We start from the raw sequence: 14,538 nt of genomic DNA, 5'->3' as shown, positions 1-14,538 counted from the left end.
CGGGGCAGCTTCTGCTTTTACCTACTTTGATTTATTAATGTCCCTGCCCAGTATGTTGTTTTACACACTCCGGTGACCCCATCCTGCTCCTGACGCACCAGCTCGGAGCCATGCAGCTTTGCCTGCGCAAGCGAGACACACAGCACTCACAGCGGTACCAGCCTGGCTGTTGATGCTATCCACAACCTTTTGCCCACACGTTGTTTCCATTACATCATTTTTATTACACACTTTCTCCTTACATCAAGCCCAACCCCCACCTTGAGTTCTCCTGTGCCTCAGAGCCAGGCAGAGTAGCTGTAGTTGGGGTGCAGAGCAATGGTTAATTGTGGGCAAATATCTATGAGGAGGGGGGAGAGCAGAGAGGGGTAGTTGGGGGATTAAAGTCCTTTCTGCTGCTGGTGGGGGACATGAGGGAAGGGGTAGGGGGTGGGAAATGCATACACAGGGGGATTATTCCCTGCCAGGGCTGCCAGGCACAGCCCAGAGACCCCAGCCCCATCTGCTGGCCCCAAGTAGGTGCCCCCACTCTGCTGGGAACACCCCCTGGTACCCTAAGGGCATCCCCCAATTGCAACCACCCCAGCACAGCCTTCTGTACCTCTGGGGAACCAGTGCATCGCCCCAGCTCTGCACCTCTGGGGAACCAGTGCATCGCCCCAGCTCTGCCCTCACTCCCTCTGAACCCTCTTCTCCAGCTCCCCAAAGCCACACAGCCATCCCCAAAATGCACAGGGGACGGGGGGGACATACATCAACACTAACCACACCGGCCCTCTTGGCCGCGCTACCCTACACAGCCAGTACATGCACAGCAGCCACCCGGGTGCAGGGGAGGAGGCCCAGGCTCTGCCCTCTCCTCCAGGCTCCAGCCCCAATAAATATCCAATAAATTGCACCAGTTACACCCTTGGGGCACTGGTTTGCCGGGAGGGGGTGGGGGGGAGAGCGGGGAATGCCCCTCAGTCAGGCAGCAGCTGCTCCAGCTCCTCCTCGTTCAGGCCATTGGTGGTGACAATGTGGTCCAGCTGCTTCATGTACCGCTCCAGGTCCTGCATGAAATGGGGGATGCGGGCCTTCTCCAGGACCCCAAATTTCTTCAGCCGATTCACATCTTCATAGGAGACCTGATGGGAAGAAGGGTCAGTCCCTGCCATCCAAGGAGGAGGTCCGGCCCCCACCTGCAGCCCACCCCTGTCACTGCCCCAACACCTTTCCTGCCTGCAGGGAAGCATTGGTAAAGCCACCTGGAGGGGGATTTGCAGGGATTTGTGGTTTTGATAATTTTCTGTCACTGTGGGGACAGGTGGCAGCGGGGCCAGCCTGTGACCAAGACAGAGGGGCTGGTAGAACTTAACCCCCTGGGTTAAGCATCCCCCAAAGGTTTCCCATGGAGGAGTATGGATTGTCCTGTCCTTCCTTGCATCCTACCCAGCACAGCCTTTCCTCGCTCCACCGAAACCTATACGTGCAGGGACAGGAAGCTGAAGGGCTTCTAGCCAAGGGCTTGTTTTTGGGAAGCCCATATGAGCTTTGGGATGGGATGGGTACTCTGATTAGCTCCCCGTGCCCCCCACCTGCTCCCGGCTGTTACCTTTCCAAGTGCAGCCAGCAGCGGGAAGTCGATGGTCTGCCTATGGCGCAGGATGCGGAGAATCCCATCCAGGTAGACCTGGTCCTTACTGAAACATCCTGGAAGAGCGGGAGAGGCCAGGGAGCGAAAGCCTGGCTTCCCCACTGCCCTCCGCTTGCCTGAACTTCTGCCAACCACAATAACCAGAGCGATGGCACTGGACCAGGGTGACACGAGCGTGCCAGGGCTCGGGCATTGCTGGTGCCATAGCCAGGTCCCAAAGGATAAGCATCAGGGAGCAGCGCCAGGGACCGTGGAGGCAGCCGCATGCAGCGAGAGCCCCAAACCTCTCACTGGAATGCGTTCACCTTTCTTCCCAGTGGAGATTTTTTTTTTTAATGGTAAACCACTGCAAGAATCTAAGTGCATCCCCAGAATGCTCATTTTTTCCTCTCCTCTGGCTGTTGCCTCCCTGCGAGCTTGTGCAAGTCGCTCCCATCAGACCACAACCACCTTATGGGGCTCCCCAGGGTGCCCCATCCATCCCCACCTCACCCCAAGCAGCCGAAGAGCTGATGTGCCGGGACTGAATGTAAAAAATCACTGCCATAAAGTATAAACCCGTAAGAGAGCAGTGCTGGGGATGGGGAGGAATGTGGGGACAGGCAGAGCCACCATTTCAAAGGCTGCCATGGCCACAGGAGCAGTGATGCTCAACCCACCCAGCAGCAAAACGTGTCCGTCTACCTCTGTTTTCTAAAAAAAAAAAAAAAAAAAAAAAATCATAAAAAAAAAATATCCCTTCCAAATCCTGAAGACTTTTCACCCCCTGAGAGGTACCTGGCTGTGAGGTGTCGGTCTGGCCCCGCTTTGCCCGCACGCAGTATTCCCACCGGACACCGGCATCCTGGACATACTGCTCCAGGTCCTGGAAGAGGGCGGAGAAGGAGAGGCGGCTGGCCCGCTCGATGGTGTAGTAGAGCAGGGCTGCCCGCCACAGGAAGGGCTGCTTGCGGAAGAGGACGCTGTGCAGGCTGGCCAAGCCTTCCTCCGTGGGGTTGGCAGGCTTCAGGCTGTACTGCTTGCGACCCTCAGAGCTGTGCCAGGGCTGGCGGGTGTTGTTCACCCCCCGGATGTAGTGGGTGCCTGGCGAGGGGGGATGGGAGCGAGCCCCGTAAGCCGCAGCCTCCAAAAATCTTGGCCCCCGGCCCCCCCCCCCCCGCCCCGCCCCTGAATCGCTGGGCTTGGAGCTGAGACCCAGCACCCACGGGTGCCAGCTCCAGCCTTGGCTGGAGATGCTGCCATGGGACATGTGCTTGCTCCGCTGCCCAGGGTGGGGGGCAAGCACATGGGTGGGTGCCCAACACCCCCAGCCCCACACGCAGAGAGGGGCCCAGTTGGCCTCAGCCCCTTCCAAAACCCACCCAGGAGCACCCCTCCAGGATGCTTCCTTGCAGGACCCAGCGGGTATTACCTTGCCCCGTGGTCCCCACAGACCCCAGGCCATTATGCCGACAGACAGAGGATGCTCGCAGCGTCCTGCGCCCCCACCCCAGCTGTGCCTGTCACCCACAGCCACCCCCCCGCTGACCTATCTCGTGGCGCAGCATCCCCTCCAGCCAGTGCTGCCGGGCTCCGGCCAGGTTGATGGCCAGCGTCGGCCGGCTGTCCTCCACCATCATCACTGCCTGGGACAGGAGGTCATCAGTAAGCTGCACCACCACCTGCGGAGGAAGGAGGCAAATAGTGTCAGCACACCCATGGGAGGAGATGGTCAGCGGGGTCTTGGCTCTAAGCAGAGGCTGAGATGGTGGCAGATGGTCAGAAAAAGCCACCAACGCCACGGGTGGCACCATCCAGCACTGCTGCACCATTACCAGCTCATGCTACAGCTCCCCACAGAAACCACAGAGAGCAGGAGCAGGCAGGGAGGGCACTGCCAGTACTGAGAGGATGCTGAGAGGAAATGGATGATCCCACGGGAGGGTTGAAATAACTCCTTTAATCTCTTTACAGTCAGCAAACCTGAGCAGGCACTGTGGGGGGAGCAAGCAGCTCCTGGGCAGCCTCCTCCCCCATCCCTCTGGCTCCGGCATCCCCCCTTCCTCCCTGGCTCATTCCCATGGGGTCCTCACACTTTTATGGCCACACACAATGGGCATCCTCCAGAGACCTGCCTGGTTCCACCCCTGCATCTCCACTAGCAATGGGACAGCGCAGTAAATTTGGTCACCAAAACAAGCTTGCTCTAAACAACCAGCAGCACCTGCTTTGGTATGGGCCCAACCTCTAGACCCACCCAGAAAAACATCCCACGCGGGAACCAAGGCTCTCGCTCCATTTTCACGGACTCTCCTTTCAAGGCTCCAAGACATGAGCAGTGAGGACGGATCCATGCCAGCCTACCCTTGTGGCAGGAACTGCGTGTACCAGCCACAATTCGCAGCAGGGACGGGCAATGCATGCGCAGGACTAGCGAACATCTTTATAGAGAAAAAAACCTCAGCTATTTTAGGAAACCTGGCCACCGCAAGTGCTGGAGCCAGGACAGCTGCTCTACGTTAACAGGATTTAACGTGCCAGCCAAGCAGCATTTTCTGACCATCCGACTTCAGACCTGCAGTGACTCAAGGCTGAAGCATTGCCGGAAGAGACAGCCCTGGAAGCTCTCGTATCTGAGGTTTGGCCGTGGCAATGCTTGGGACCTTCAGGCACATACCAATTTCATCTCAAAACCCTTCTGCCACATCCACGTTAACTCTAAAAAACATCTATTATTTCACAGCTGACACTTTCCAGGATGAAAATGTACACACACATTACTACATGACAATTCTTCTCTTATTTAAAAAAAAGCAGAGGAGACTGAACGGGTTTGCTTTAACCCAGGTTTATTATTGTGCAAAGCTGCTCAGAAAAGCCAAAAGTGCAATGTAACAGAGCAGAGTCTACCACTGGGCCAACAAACAGCATAAAATACTTACAGTGCAATTGCTTACCTGGATTAAAATATACCAGCATGAAAGAGAATCCCTCCAACTCCAAGAAAAGACTTGCCAGTTCATTTCTGACTTGTGCATATCTCCTTGAGCTTTATTTCTGCTCCAGTTAAGCAAGTCAAAATAAATATGGGTTGCAGTTTTGCTGCCCTCTCCCACATCCAGCCACGGACCTTGGTGACCTGGGACAAACTGAGGCAGGGAACTGATCCGGACTAAAACTGGTCTTATACTCTAGGTTAGTTTCCAGCAAGATCACCACCCCCGGCCACCCAAGCTCTCGTGGGGGGCTCTTGGCAGGGACAAGACTTCTGGCAGCAGCACCAGCTTCTGCTAACAGCCCTGTCCGAGGCAGGGAAGGTTACAGCTTCACCGCAAGCAGAAATAAGGAGGCACACATGAGCCAGGTTTTGGTATGATTGTAACCAATTCCCACCTCTTAGGTCAGCTCCGTCTGCGGGAAATACAGCCTGGACACCTGACATGGCAATCCCAAATGCGACTAGCGGAGGCTGAAACCCTGGGACACGGGAGGGGAAGGGGAGAGCCAGGGGACAGAGTTTAAACCAAAAGAAAGAAGGGGAGGAATACATTTCATCGTCACAGCACTTTTCCTGGTCCCTTGAAGACACTGCAGCACAGAACTGCTGCCCAGACCCTGTGACAGCCCTTGGTCCTCAGGTCTTTGCTGCCCAACCTGCAGCTCTTAGAGGGAGCGCTGGAGACGATGCACGGTGTCAGCTGGAGCTCTGCTACCAGGATACAGGATGCTTGGTTGACTGGGAGTGGTCCGCAAGGCCAGGTCCACATCTTGCTGTCTTGTCACACTTCATTGTCCCTATACAGGGAAAAAATAAGCTCAAAGGAGGCTGGAATTTAGGAAACTAGATGTAGAAAAACTAACTTCTTCCCTAGGATAAACACTCCTATTCTTACACCTGCTTTGCCCCAGCCTATTAAAAAAAATACCACCCCCCAGAGCTCCTCTTCTCTGCTTTTCTCCATTTTCCAATTGCTCATCCTTGGCCATGTTACACTGGATTCCTTCAGAAGCCATCCCCAGGCAAGAGGGATTCAGCAGCTCCAGGTCCCCCGTACCAGCAGGACCTGCTGTGGAGGGCTCAGCCCAGCCGGCGTGTCTGGGGAGGCTGGTGCTTGCTTGGCATCCCACCAACAATTCAAGTTTCCCTTGTGCAATTTCAAAAGCTACCTTTGAAAACAACACTCAAGAGCACCCGCGCAAGTGAAATACTGCATAAAGCCAGGATTTTAATTATATTGAGTGTTGCATGGATAAATGCTCCACACAGCTCATCCCTGCCGTTCTGGTGATATCCAGCTCTCCCTTCCCATCTGCACTGGCACCTTAAATCCCACCCCTGAAGAAAACTCTTTTATTATAACCCAAATATCTGTCCATCACCTGCACGTGGCTTCTTCCTCTGCTGTACCGGGAATGCCATGTCCCAAGTCCTATGCTGCATCTTCCCTGATGTTACCCCACTTAAGCATCCTACCAGAGCTGAGCTTGCCTACAGCAGAGATACACCCTGCTTTAATAAGCATTAAGCAACATTTGCAAGAGAGTGCTCTGGCTTTATAAAAGCTAATTTTTCTATTATTTTGGGGGGGCCTTTATGCTACAGGACAAGTCAATGGTCACCAGGCCAGGCATTTCCATCTTGTGATGGTGCAGAACTTCAGTGTTAAAGGCAGAGCATCAACAGCTGCTCACACAATTCAATGTGGGCACCAAATGAGCCCAGACAAATTATGGAAAGGCAACTGCTGTCCTTCAGTCTTCACTACCATGCCTGAAGACAAGGTAGGCTGAACAGTCCGAACCCCAATTTTTTTCTTTTTCTTTTCCTATCTGGTATCACTATGCACAGGGTGAGCAAAGAGAAACGCAGCAAACAGCTGGAAAATAAGAGGTGGTGCGATGCTCAGTGCTGAAACCAGGTCTTGCACGAGCCCTTTTTAGGCAAGGCAGCAAGAGCTGAAATGAAGACCGAAGCATTTCCTGGGATACAGCATCTGGAGAAAGATCCAAGAGCACAGAAAAATCGGTCTACAGTAAGCTGGGACACTGCTGGTGGCTGAGCACAGAGGGAAGGGGGTAGTTGAAGCAACCGTTCTGTGTTTTTGGGAATCAAGGAAAAGTCCACGCAAAAACATCCCAGAGCCTTTAGAGGAAGAATTCAAGTTAGAGGGAGCACTGTTGATTTTGGTTTTTCCTCTCTAATGGTGAAGAAAAAGTAAAGGCAACACAGAAACAGCAATACTCAACTCAATTATATGGAGCGAAAACTACCTTTCCCTGTACAAGAGCTCGATGGCATCAAGCGAAGTGGTTAGGAAGCAGATTCAGGACGAAGAAGCATCAGCAAACGATGCAACCCACCGCATGAGGTTTGCAACAGTTCACGATCAGGTAGGCGAATTCTCAGCAGGGGTTTTGCAGGCAGAAACAGCCCCCGACTCAGGAAGACACCAGGCTGCCATGGCCTGGGGAGAAATTCCCCATCCCTGTCCTAAGGACGGAGAGATCCCAGGACAGAGCTGGGCAGGGGAATGAGGGATGGAAAAGGACTGATCCAGGGGTTGGGAAACAGGATTAGACACCGCTTGGAGAGGATGAGAGCAGCTGCAGCCGCGGGTACAGCCGCAGGTCGCAGTCCCCCTGCGAGAGCCGACGATACAGATGCACCCAGGGGCCACCACGATGAGAAGCTGATGGACAAAACCCCATGATGTCATTCTTTGGATGTCAGTCTGATGATGTTTTAGAGGAATTGACTTGGGTGGGGGTTTTTTTTCCCCCTTATTTGATAATGTGAGGATACAGCATTGCTTTGTCATACTAAACAGAGGTGCCAGGAACCACCCCGTGCAGAGCCAGCCATCTGGGAGTGATGGGAAGGGACCCTCAGCATCATCACAGACTGCAGCTATGCACGCTCCCGTTACGCTGACCCTTCTCTGGCTGCAGCAGCCCATCCGCCCGCTGAGCAGCACTGCTTCCCTTATTTTGGGAAACCCTCCAGCTTTGCAGGTGCTGTTAAAACAGGGGCTGCGACTTCAGCCACACTTATTCCTGGAGCAGCAATGCCAGCTCTCCAGCTTTGTGACCTCTGTTATTCTGAGCAGGATCCCCAGAGTATCCTCACGGTCCTCAAAACTTCTACTCGGCTTTTGTGGATGCAATGATGGAGAAAGAGCTTGTCCCCAGGAACCGCGGGAAGACTGCTGACAGCCCCCGCAGCACGGGCTCCTGCCTCTCCCCAGCTCCCTAGTGCTGCTCAGGACCTCGCATGCCAAGAAAGCGCTGGTATCGAGCAGCTCAGAGGCGGAGGGGCACCACCGACGGGATCCCAGGAGGTACTAGCTAGCGCTATTTAGGCTAACAACGTTTCACAACCCCAGGGGTTGGCATGCAGAACTTACCAACGGGGTGAGGGGGTTCTTTGCTGCAAGCTGGGAACTCGCCGAAATCCATATGGAGACCTCTGAGCTCTGGCAGCATCACCTCGGTCCTGAGCCAGAAGAAAAGCAGAAGAGCTTCAGGATCTGCAGCTCTGACCCCGACAAAGAAGCTTTTGAAGACACAAAGTTAATTATAGCGTAAATACTCACCCACGAGCGTGCTGCCTGTGGTGCCGGAAAGCGGGATCCTGCCTTCGCTGATCAGCGCCGGGGACAAAGGGCAGCTGCCTGCAGCGACTGCCACCAGCCTGGCCCGCGCTGCCTGCCAGGACTGCCTGCAGGCAGCACAGGCAGCTGTTGCATCAGCGGGTCAGTCTCTGGGCTAACGCAACCCCCCCTGCACTAGTTTCTTCTTGGGTTTTGGGGTTTTTTTAAGAAAGCCATCACAATTAGTACATATCAGGGAAGGAAATGGCATGGCAGAACAGACAGGGCACAGCAGGTGAAAGTCAGGAATTATAGATACAGGTGCGGGGAGGGACATACATGTCTGAAACCACCTAGTTCCCCGACAGGGTGTTAAATTATCAGCGACACAGAAGTTTCAGCAAGTTTTGGTTCTGTATGGGGAACAAGCTTTGCCAACATTGCTGTATCAAGAGCAGATGAAACCCTTCCCTCTTCCCTGCCCCAGAGAAATTCAGCAAAATTTGTAATGGGTAGGAATGAGCAAACCAATGCTTTAATGGTTTTAAAAGCACTTATCAAAAGTTTTGGATAAAAGGCCCACTTATCTCACACGCCGATGTGCAAACATAATTACTGAACCCTGCGTTCCCTGGAGCAAAGGGAAAATTACACAGGGCTGGAAGGAAGCCAGTTGTACACCAATACGTAAGAAAAAAAGATGGCTTTCTGCCCAGCCAGAGCTCAATTTGGGTTAGATTAACGGAGAAAAGCAATATAGCTGAATTTAATCAATTGATAAAAATCAAGAGATGGACCACAACTAGCAGGTCATAAGTGTAGGTCTGTAAGTAAGACTTGCCAGCTGCTAGGTTGGGTATTGGGACTGGTTCTGGGTACTAAAAGGCAGCTGAATTATAGTAAGAGATTTGCAGAAATCCCTTCTGTCCTAAGCAAAGGCTTAGGAGGATCAAGGTGCCAAATCCAGATCCCAGGGACAACCCAAGGAGGCTGGAGGAGGAAGGTCCCCTGGCCAGGTGGGACCTTGAGGAACCGCTCACTCCTGCTTTTGCAGGCGTGAAATGGCCTGGGTACCCCTGAGCAAGTTGACGCTTCAGGGAAATGCTCATGAATAATCCTGTTTGGAGATGGAGGTGAAAAATCAGAGCTAAGAAAAATAGTCTGGCCAAGAGGCAGCAGCGAGGAAGCCCCCCGTGCCAGCCAGCACTGCACGGACTTCTGCCTGGCAGCCAACAGCCGGAGGCAGCCCTGCAAGCCAAAAAAAGCAAAGTCAGCTCCAGAAATCCTTCTCAGCATTTGAACCCAGGACGGTGGAAGCATTTTGCCCACACCTTGCTAGCAGAAGGGGGGGAAAAAAAAAGCCCCTTAACCAAAGCTGTGGGACATCCCACACTGGATGCTGCTCAGAGAAACCAGATTAAGAGATGCTGGACTTCCCCCCTGCCTTCCTCCCGCACGGCTACCGTCGTATCTTAACCACGTATTTCCCAGCTTTAAAACCCAAGCTTGGGGTTTCAAAGTGCCATAACCTGGCACATCCCATGGGACAGCAGGAAATCTCTCCCCCCAGCTTTGCTTTTGGACATGTGAGTGAAGGCAGCTGTCTGAGATGTCTGCCATACCACAGAGAGATGACTTCCTGATGGTAATTGATGCCTCATGCACACAGCAAAAGGCCACGCAGACAAGCAGCAGCTCCTCTCTCTCTCTCGGGAGATATACACTGAAAAAATCATGGGAAATCGGTGGGGAACCAGCACCCATGTCCTAATGCCAGGGTAGAGCGAACGCAGCCAAGCCGGCGCTGAAAGGACACCACAGCTCAGAGGAGAAAAGTTTCTTCTCTGTACCCAAAACACTTCCTAATCTAAGTCCTTTTTATCAGAAAATGAGTATTTTGCAGCTGTAGTTTACAAGCGATAATACAGGGACGTGGATTACCTCTCCCACACAGCCTTCCTTCTGCATGTACTTTCGGATAATGGACCAGATCTGGCACTTGCTCAACAGCCTCCCACCCGTGGCAACTTCGAAGCTCTCGTAGGTCCCATACTTCTCCAGGACGGCACGAATGATCCTGATCGCCTGTTGCATGCAGAAACAAAACATGAGTGCAAACACCTTCCCTGCTTATAAACACGTCTTAAAATACCACATGCAGTAAACCCCAGTGGAGATAATCCCTCATAAACGCCCATAAAGTGAGACGTGGTTTTGCAACCTCTAAAAAGCCAAGGAGATTGAGCCAGCTGGAAGTGGCCACCAGGACAGACGGACACTTAATGCAATCAGCACGACCCACAGTATATTCTTTCTGGTTTTTATCACCCTTGCAAGCATCTGTTGTAGGAACTGGGCAAAGCAGAAGCGAAAGAGCATCATCACAGCATGCTGCCCCTGGAGGTTAAAGCCACGATTATTTTCATCTTCTCTGCTTTCAGTTCTCCTTTCAAACTCTAGTGCTTGGGTCTAGCTTATCAGCTTGCTTTTTACGCTGAGAGTTTCTTATTGCAGCGCTGGATTGCAAGCCCAGCAGGAAAGGTGGGCATCACCAGCATCACCCTTTACAGCGCTGCTGCTTCCTCTTCTTTGGCCGAGGTCTCAGTGCAACCAGCCTACTGCACACCAACAGCCTTCTAATAAAAGCAGCATGTGCTATTTTATTAGCATTAACATTTACGGAGCATCTACAAAATACAAGCATTTATTAGCACGTTTCCTTCCCAAAAAGTGAGTTTGTATTTTCAAGCAATGACTTTCTCCAACCTATTAATATATACCCCAAACCAGATGACAACAACTTTGCACGAGTTCTGGAGTTTTTCCAACAGTTTTATTGCATCTGTAAATCTGGCTGTGCTGCTGCCGAGCTTCCCAGCCCTGGGCCAAGCGCTGCTCCTGACTGGTGTGTGTTTTACCTTCTCCTGCTGAGCAAACCCCCTTTGCTCTCGTATGGGCTCCAGGCAGCAGCTGGAGCCCTGCAGAGGAGGTCCCATCCCTGCCCTCATCCCTAAGGTCACCCATGATCAGGAGATGGGTGCTCACCAGCAGTACCAGTACTCAAGCCACCCAATACCCCGTAGAGGGGCTTCGTGGTCTGCGTCTGGTGAGCAGCCTCCCCTATCCCAGCAGAAGGTCCTGATTTTCCTTCCCTGAACAGTTTTCTCTGCACTGCTGGTTTTTATTCTCGAGTCACTTATTGTGTCTTTCCAGAAGAAGTTGCGCAGGTTTTTTCTGTGTTTGGGTGGGGTTTTTTTGGTGGTGGTGGTTTTTTTTTTTGTTTGGGTTTTTTGGTTCTTTTGCTGAATGATCAGGATCGGTTTTGCAGCGCTGCAAGGTACCTCCTGCTGACAGTGGCAGAAAAAGGACCGTTTCTTCCTCCCACCTCTGCTCAACCACTTGTTCTCTCCTCCCAGAGGACCTAACATGCCAAGCCAAGAGAAACCCAGCACAGCTGGTGCCCAGGAGCAAGACGACCAAAGAGCACGCTCCTTGCTGACCTCCAGTGCATGTCCCAGCAAGCAAAATTCCTAAGATACCAAATTTAGTGTTCTGAGAGGCTGCTGAGCATCCCCGGGCAGCCCGAAGTCGTGCACCCATCATATGCAGTGGGATAACAAATCCTCCAGCCCCAGCTCCATGCTGGTGCTGCTCACGTTCCCAATCCTGTAACAAACCAGGGATGTGATCTCCAGAGTGATGAGCCTCCATGGGGCTAGAAGAATCCTTCCAGCTTATTTAAATTTTCAATTAAAAAAATAAAATAACCCCCCCCAAGCACATGCAGAGCAGCTGGTGGAGCAGCAAGCTGGAAGCAGGGAGCTGATGTTGGTTTTTCTGCTCTTGTCCAAGGATCTTGGCTTAGCAAAATGTTTCATTTATTTAAGCTCCATGATTAATGCAGGTTTTTAAAATAAAAGCAGTTTGTAGCTAATAGTTGGCTGGCAAGGGAAAAGGTTTCCCAAAAGAAAAGAGACTGGAAGGAGGTTACTGCAGGGTAAGAACAAAGGAACCACAAATACCGTCCCATCACACTGTCACTGGAAAACTTGGAGAAACACCAGTAGAAACACTCAACACTTAATATCTCTCGCAAAGGGTTTTAGGATCCAGGATGACGCCATTCACACTGGTTACGAATGCTTAGTTCTATTCATTCAAAGTAATGCGCAGAGAAAAATAATCTCAATTATTTATCTTTTACTATGTTGTAAGTCAACTGTACCAAAACAGAAAGCAAGGGGGGAAATAGCGCCGAAGAACTCATTTTACTGCATTACGTGGAGAACGAAATGCACTTAAATGCAGGAAGAAAACACTGAAAAGCCAGCCAGGTCTTTATAGGAGTCAGACTGTCTCCCCTGCAACAGCATCGCTGGCACCAGTTTATCTGGGGCAGAGGTACGGCAGGCACTGGAAATGACTAACTGCTTAGAAAGCTGTTTACAGAAAGAGCCTGAATCGTCAGATAATAATTCAGGCAGAGATATGGGAAGTAACGCAAGAATAAGTAAACATTCAAAAAGCAATAAATAAATCGGTGAAGAAGTTGTTATTGAAACACCAGATGTAAGCTCCCAGCTAGGAGGTGGAAAGGGACGCAAGTCTGGCGTGCAAGTCTGGAGTCAAGAGAAGAGTTGTTTTTTATCTGCTCCCTCGGAAGCAGCTGAAAGGGGCCCGTGGGGCAGAAAGGATGCGATTGCCAGAGGCGGGATGCCCAGCCCGAAGAGCAAGCTGGTTTTGGGGCATCGCCAGGCTCCCGGCTCCAAACCCAGAGCAAAGGGACGGAGCCGCTCCATTGCCTGCCTCGCTCTGCCTGCATCCAGGAGAGGCTCGTTCGCAGGCAGAGCATCGAGCAAGCACGCTCCTGCCTGTTCGCTCCCTGCTACCCACCCACCGTTATTACCCGCGGCAGAGAGCAAGCCGGGAATAACAGTTAAGCAAAATAATGCAGACTCCTTAAGGGGAGCCTGCACCAACAACTGTCATTCCTAACGGCGTTTGCTGATGCGTTAAGGGTGCCGCCACGCCAGACGGCCTTTAGGCCTTCCAGAAAACAAGCCGGACTTAACCCACCAGGTCATTCCGGCTAAGGACCACTTCCCATGCAGTCACCCACGCGCTCCGGCTCCTTGTCCGTTATTTCTACAATAACAAGCGTAAAAAAAAAATAAAAATAAAAAATAACAGCGAGGTGTCCCTGAGGGAGCATCGAGCTCCTCCTAACCACCACCAAGAACCAGTTTGATGCCGGTAGCATCCCCCAGCCACCGGTATGACCGTTGCCCACATCAACCGCGGAGCGCGCGCGCTATTCCTGCGGGTAGGCTGGGTAACTAAAAAACTTTTTAAGAACGGGGCGAGCGTGCTGAAGGCAGGGTACAAAAAGCAGGGGGCCAGATCAGGCAGCAGAAGCTGGGAAGGAAGGCGGGCCGCGAGGTTCCACCTGGACCACGGACCAGCTCCCGGCCGGCCCCACCGCCGAGCGCTCCCAGCGCGCGGCAGGTCCCGTTGGCATCGCGGGGGTGACACCGCCCTAGGCGAGGACGCCCACGCCTTCGCGCCTGCCGCGTTACCGCCCTGACGGGGCGGGAGGAAGGCGGCGAGGGCGCGATCCGGGGTCCCTCCTCCTCCTCCTCCTCCTCCTCCTCTTCCTCCCAGGCCGAGCATCCCTCCCCAGCCCCGCCGTGACGCTCCCCCCGCCCCCCGCCCGCAGCAGCTCAGCAGGCAGCAGTACCGGCAGGGGAACGAAGGCACCGGGGGCTCTGGCAGCTGCCCGCAGCGACGCCCGCCCCGCGCAGGCAGCGCGTGACCCGCCGGCCCCGCCTCACCTGAGCGACGAAGCGATCGGAGGCGGCTCCGTATTTATCCAGCACGGCGGCGGGGACCGGCTCGGCGTACTCGAACTGCGGGTCGTAGGCGAAGCTGGCGCGGAAGAACCGCTCCCGTTCCGCCTCCACGTTGCGGGGCCGCAGCGCCACGAGCAGGCAGGGGCTCCGCCGCCCGCCGCCTTCCTCCCCCCGCCCCCGCGCGATGTGGGGCAGGGAAGCGGCGGCGCGCATCCCCCCCACGCGCCTCCCCGCGCTTTCGCTCCGCCGCATCCCGGCGCCGGTTTCCGACAAACGCCGGGTTCCCCGAGAGCGACGGGGCGCGGGGCCCGGGGCCGGTGGCGGGGGGGACGGCCAGGAGCAGAGCGGCGGGTCATGGCGGTCGGAAAGGCGCGGGGCGGCGCCGGCCCCCAGCCCTCCGCCCGCCGCCGACCCCGGGTCCAGCACCATGGCCTCCAGCGCGGCGGCGGCGGCGGCGGCGGCGGCGGCGGCACGTGGGCTGCGG

At 53.9% G+C, this 14,538-nt stretch overlaps 1 protein-coding gene across 2 annotated transcripts; it reads right to left on the bottom strand.

Moving 5' to 3' along the window:
• Window positions 1–9: 9 nt before the first annotated feature.
• Window positions 10–14,519, bottom strand: MATCAP1 (microtubule associated tyrosine carboxypeptidase 1). Of its 2 annotated transcripts, XR_007506605.1 has the most exons (7): window positions 14,037–14,519; window positions 10,147–10,290; window positions 3,165–3,297; window positions 2,414–2,719; window positions 1,595–1,692; window positions 637–1,127; window positions 10–601 (listed from the first exon to the last, which is right to left on the bottom strand). XR_007506605.1 is itself a non-coding variant. In XM_049804333.1 (6 exons), exons 1-6 carry the CDS (start codon window positions 14,481–14,483, stop codon window positions 963–965), a joined length of 1,293 nt encoding a protein of 430 aa, XP_049660290.1. In that variant the 5' UTR covers window positions 14,484–14,519; the 3' UTR covers window positions 10–962. The 2 variants fall into 2 exon arrangements, 1 of the variants encoding a protein (XP_049660290.1); XM_049804333.1 differs by having other exon boundaries at window positions 10–1,127.
• Window positions 14,520–14,538: the final 19 nt, after the last annotated feature.

Source organism: Accipiter gentilis, chromosome 7, assembly GCF_929443795.1.
Source record: "Accipiter gentilis chromosome 7, bAccGen1.1, whole genome shotgun sequence".
Taxonomy (NCBI): Eukaryota; Metazoa; Chordata; class Aves; order Accipitriformes; family Accipitridae; genus Astur; species Astur gentilis.
The sequence above is the reverse complement of the archived record's forward strand: the minus strand, read 5'-3'. Positions and strand labels throughout refer to the sequence as shown.

What these genes read in the sequence shown, in the direction of transcription:
- MATCAP1 (XM_049804333.1), bottom strand. Translation starts at nt 14,483, where the DNA reads ATGGTGCTGGACCCGGGGTCGGCGGCGGGCGGAGGGCTGGGGGCCGGC. An exon ending in GACCGACACCTCACAGCCAG is followed by an intron (nt 1,693 to 2,413) that starts GTACCTCTCAGG and finishes CCGCTCTTCCAG; the next exon opens with GATGTTTCAGTAAGGACCAG. An exon ending in TGCTGGCTGCACTTGGAAAG is followed by an intron (nt 1,128 to 1,594) that starts GTAACAGCCGGG and finishes TCTTCCCATCAG; the next exon opens with GTCTCCTATGAAGATGTGAA.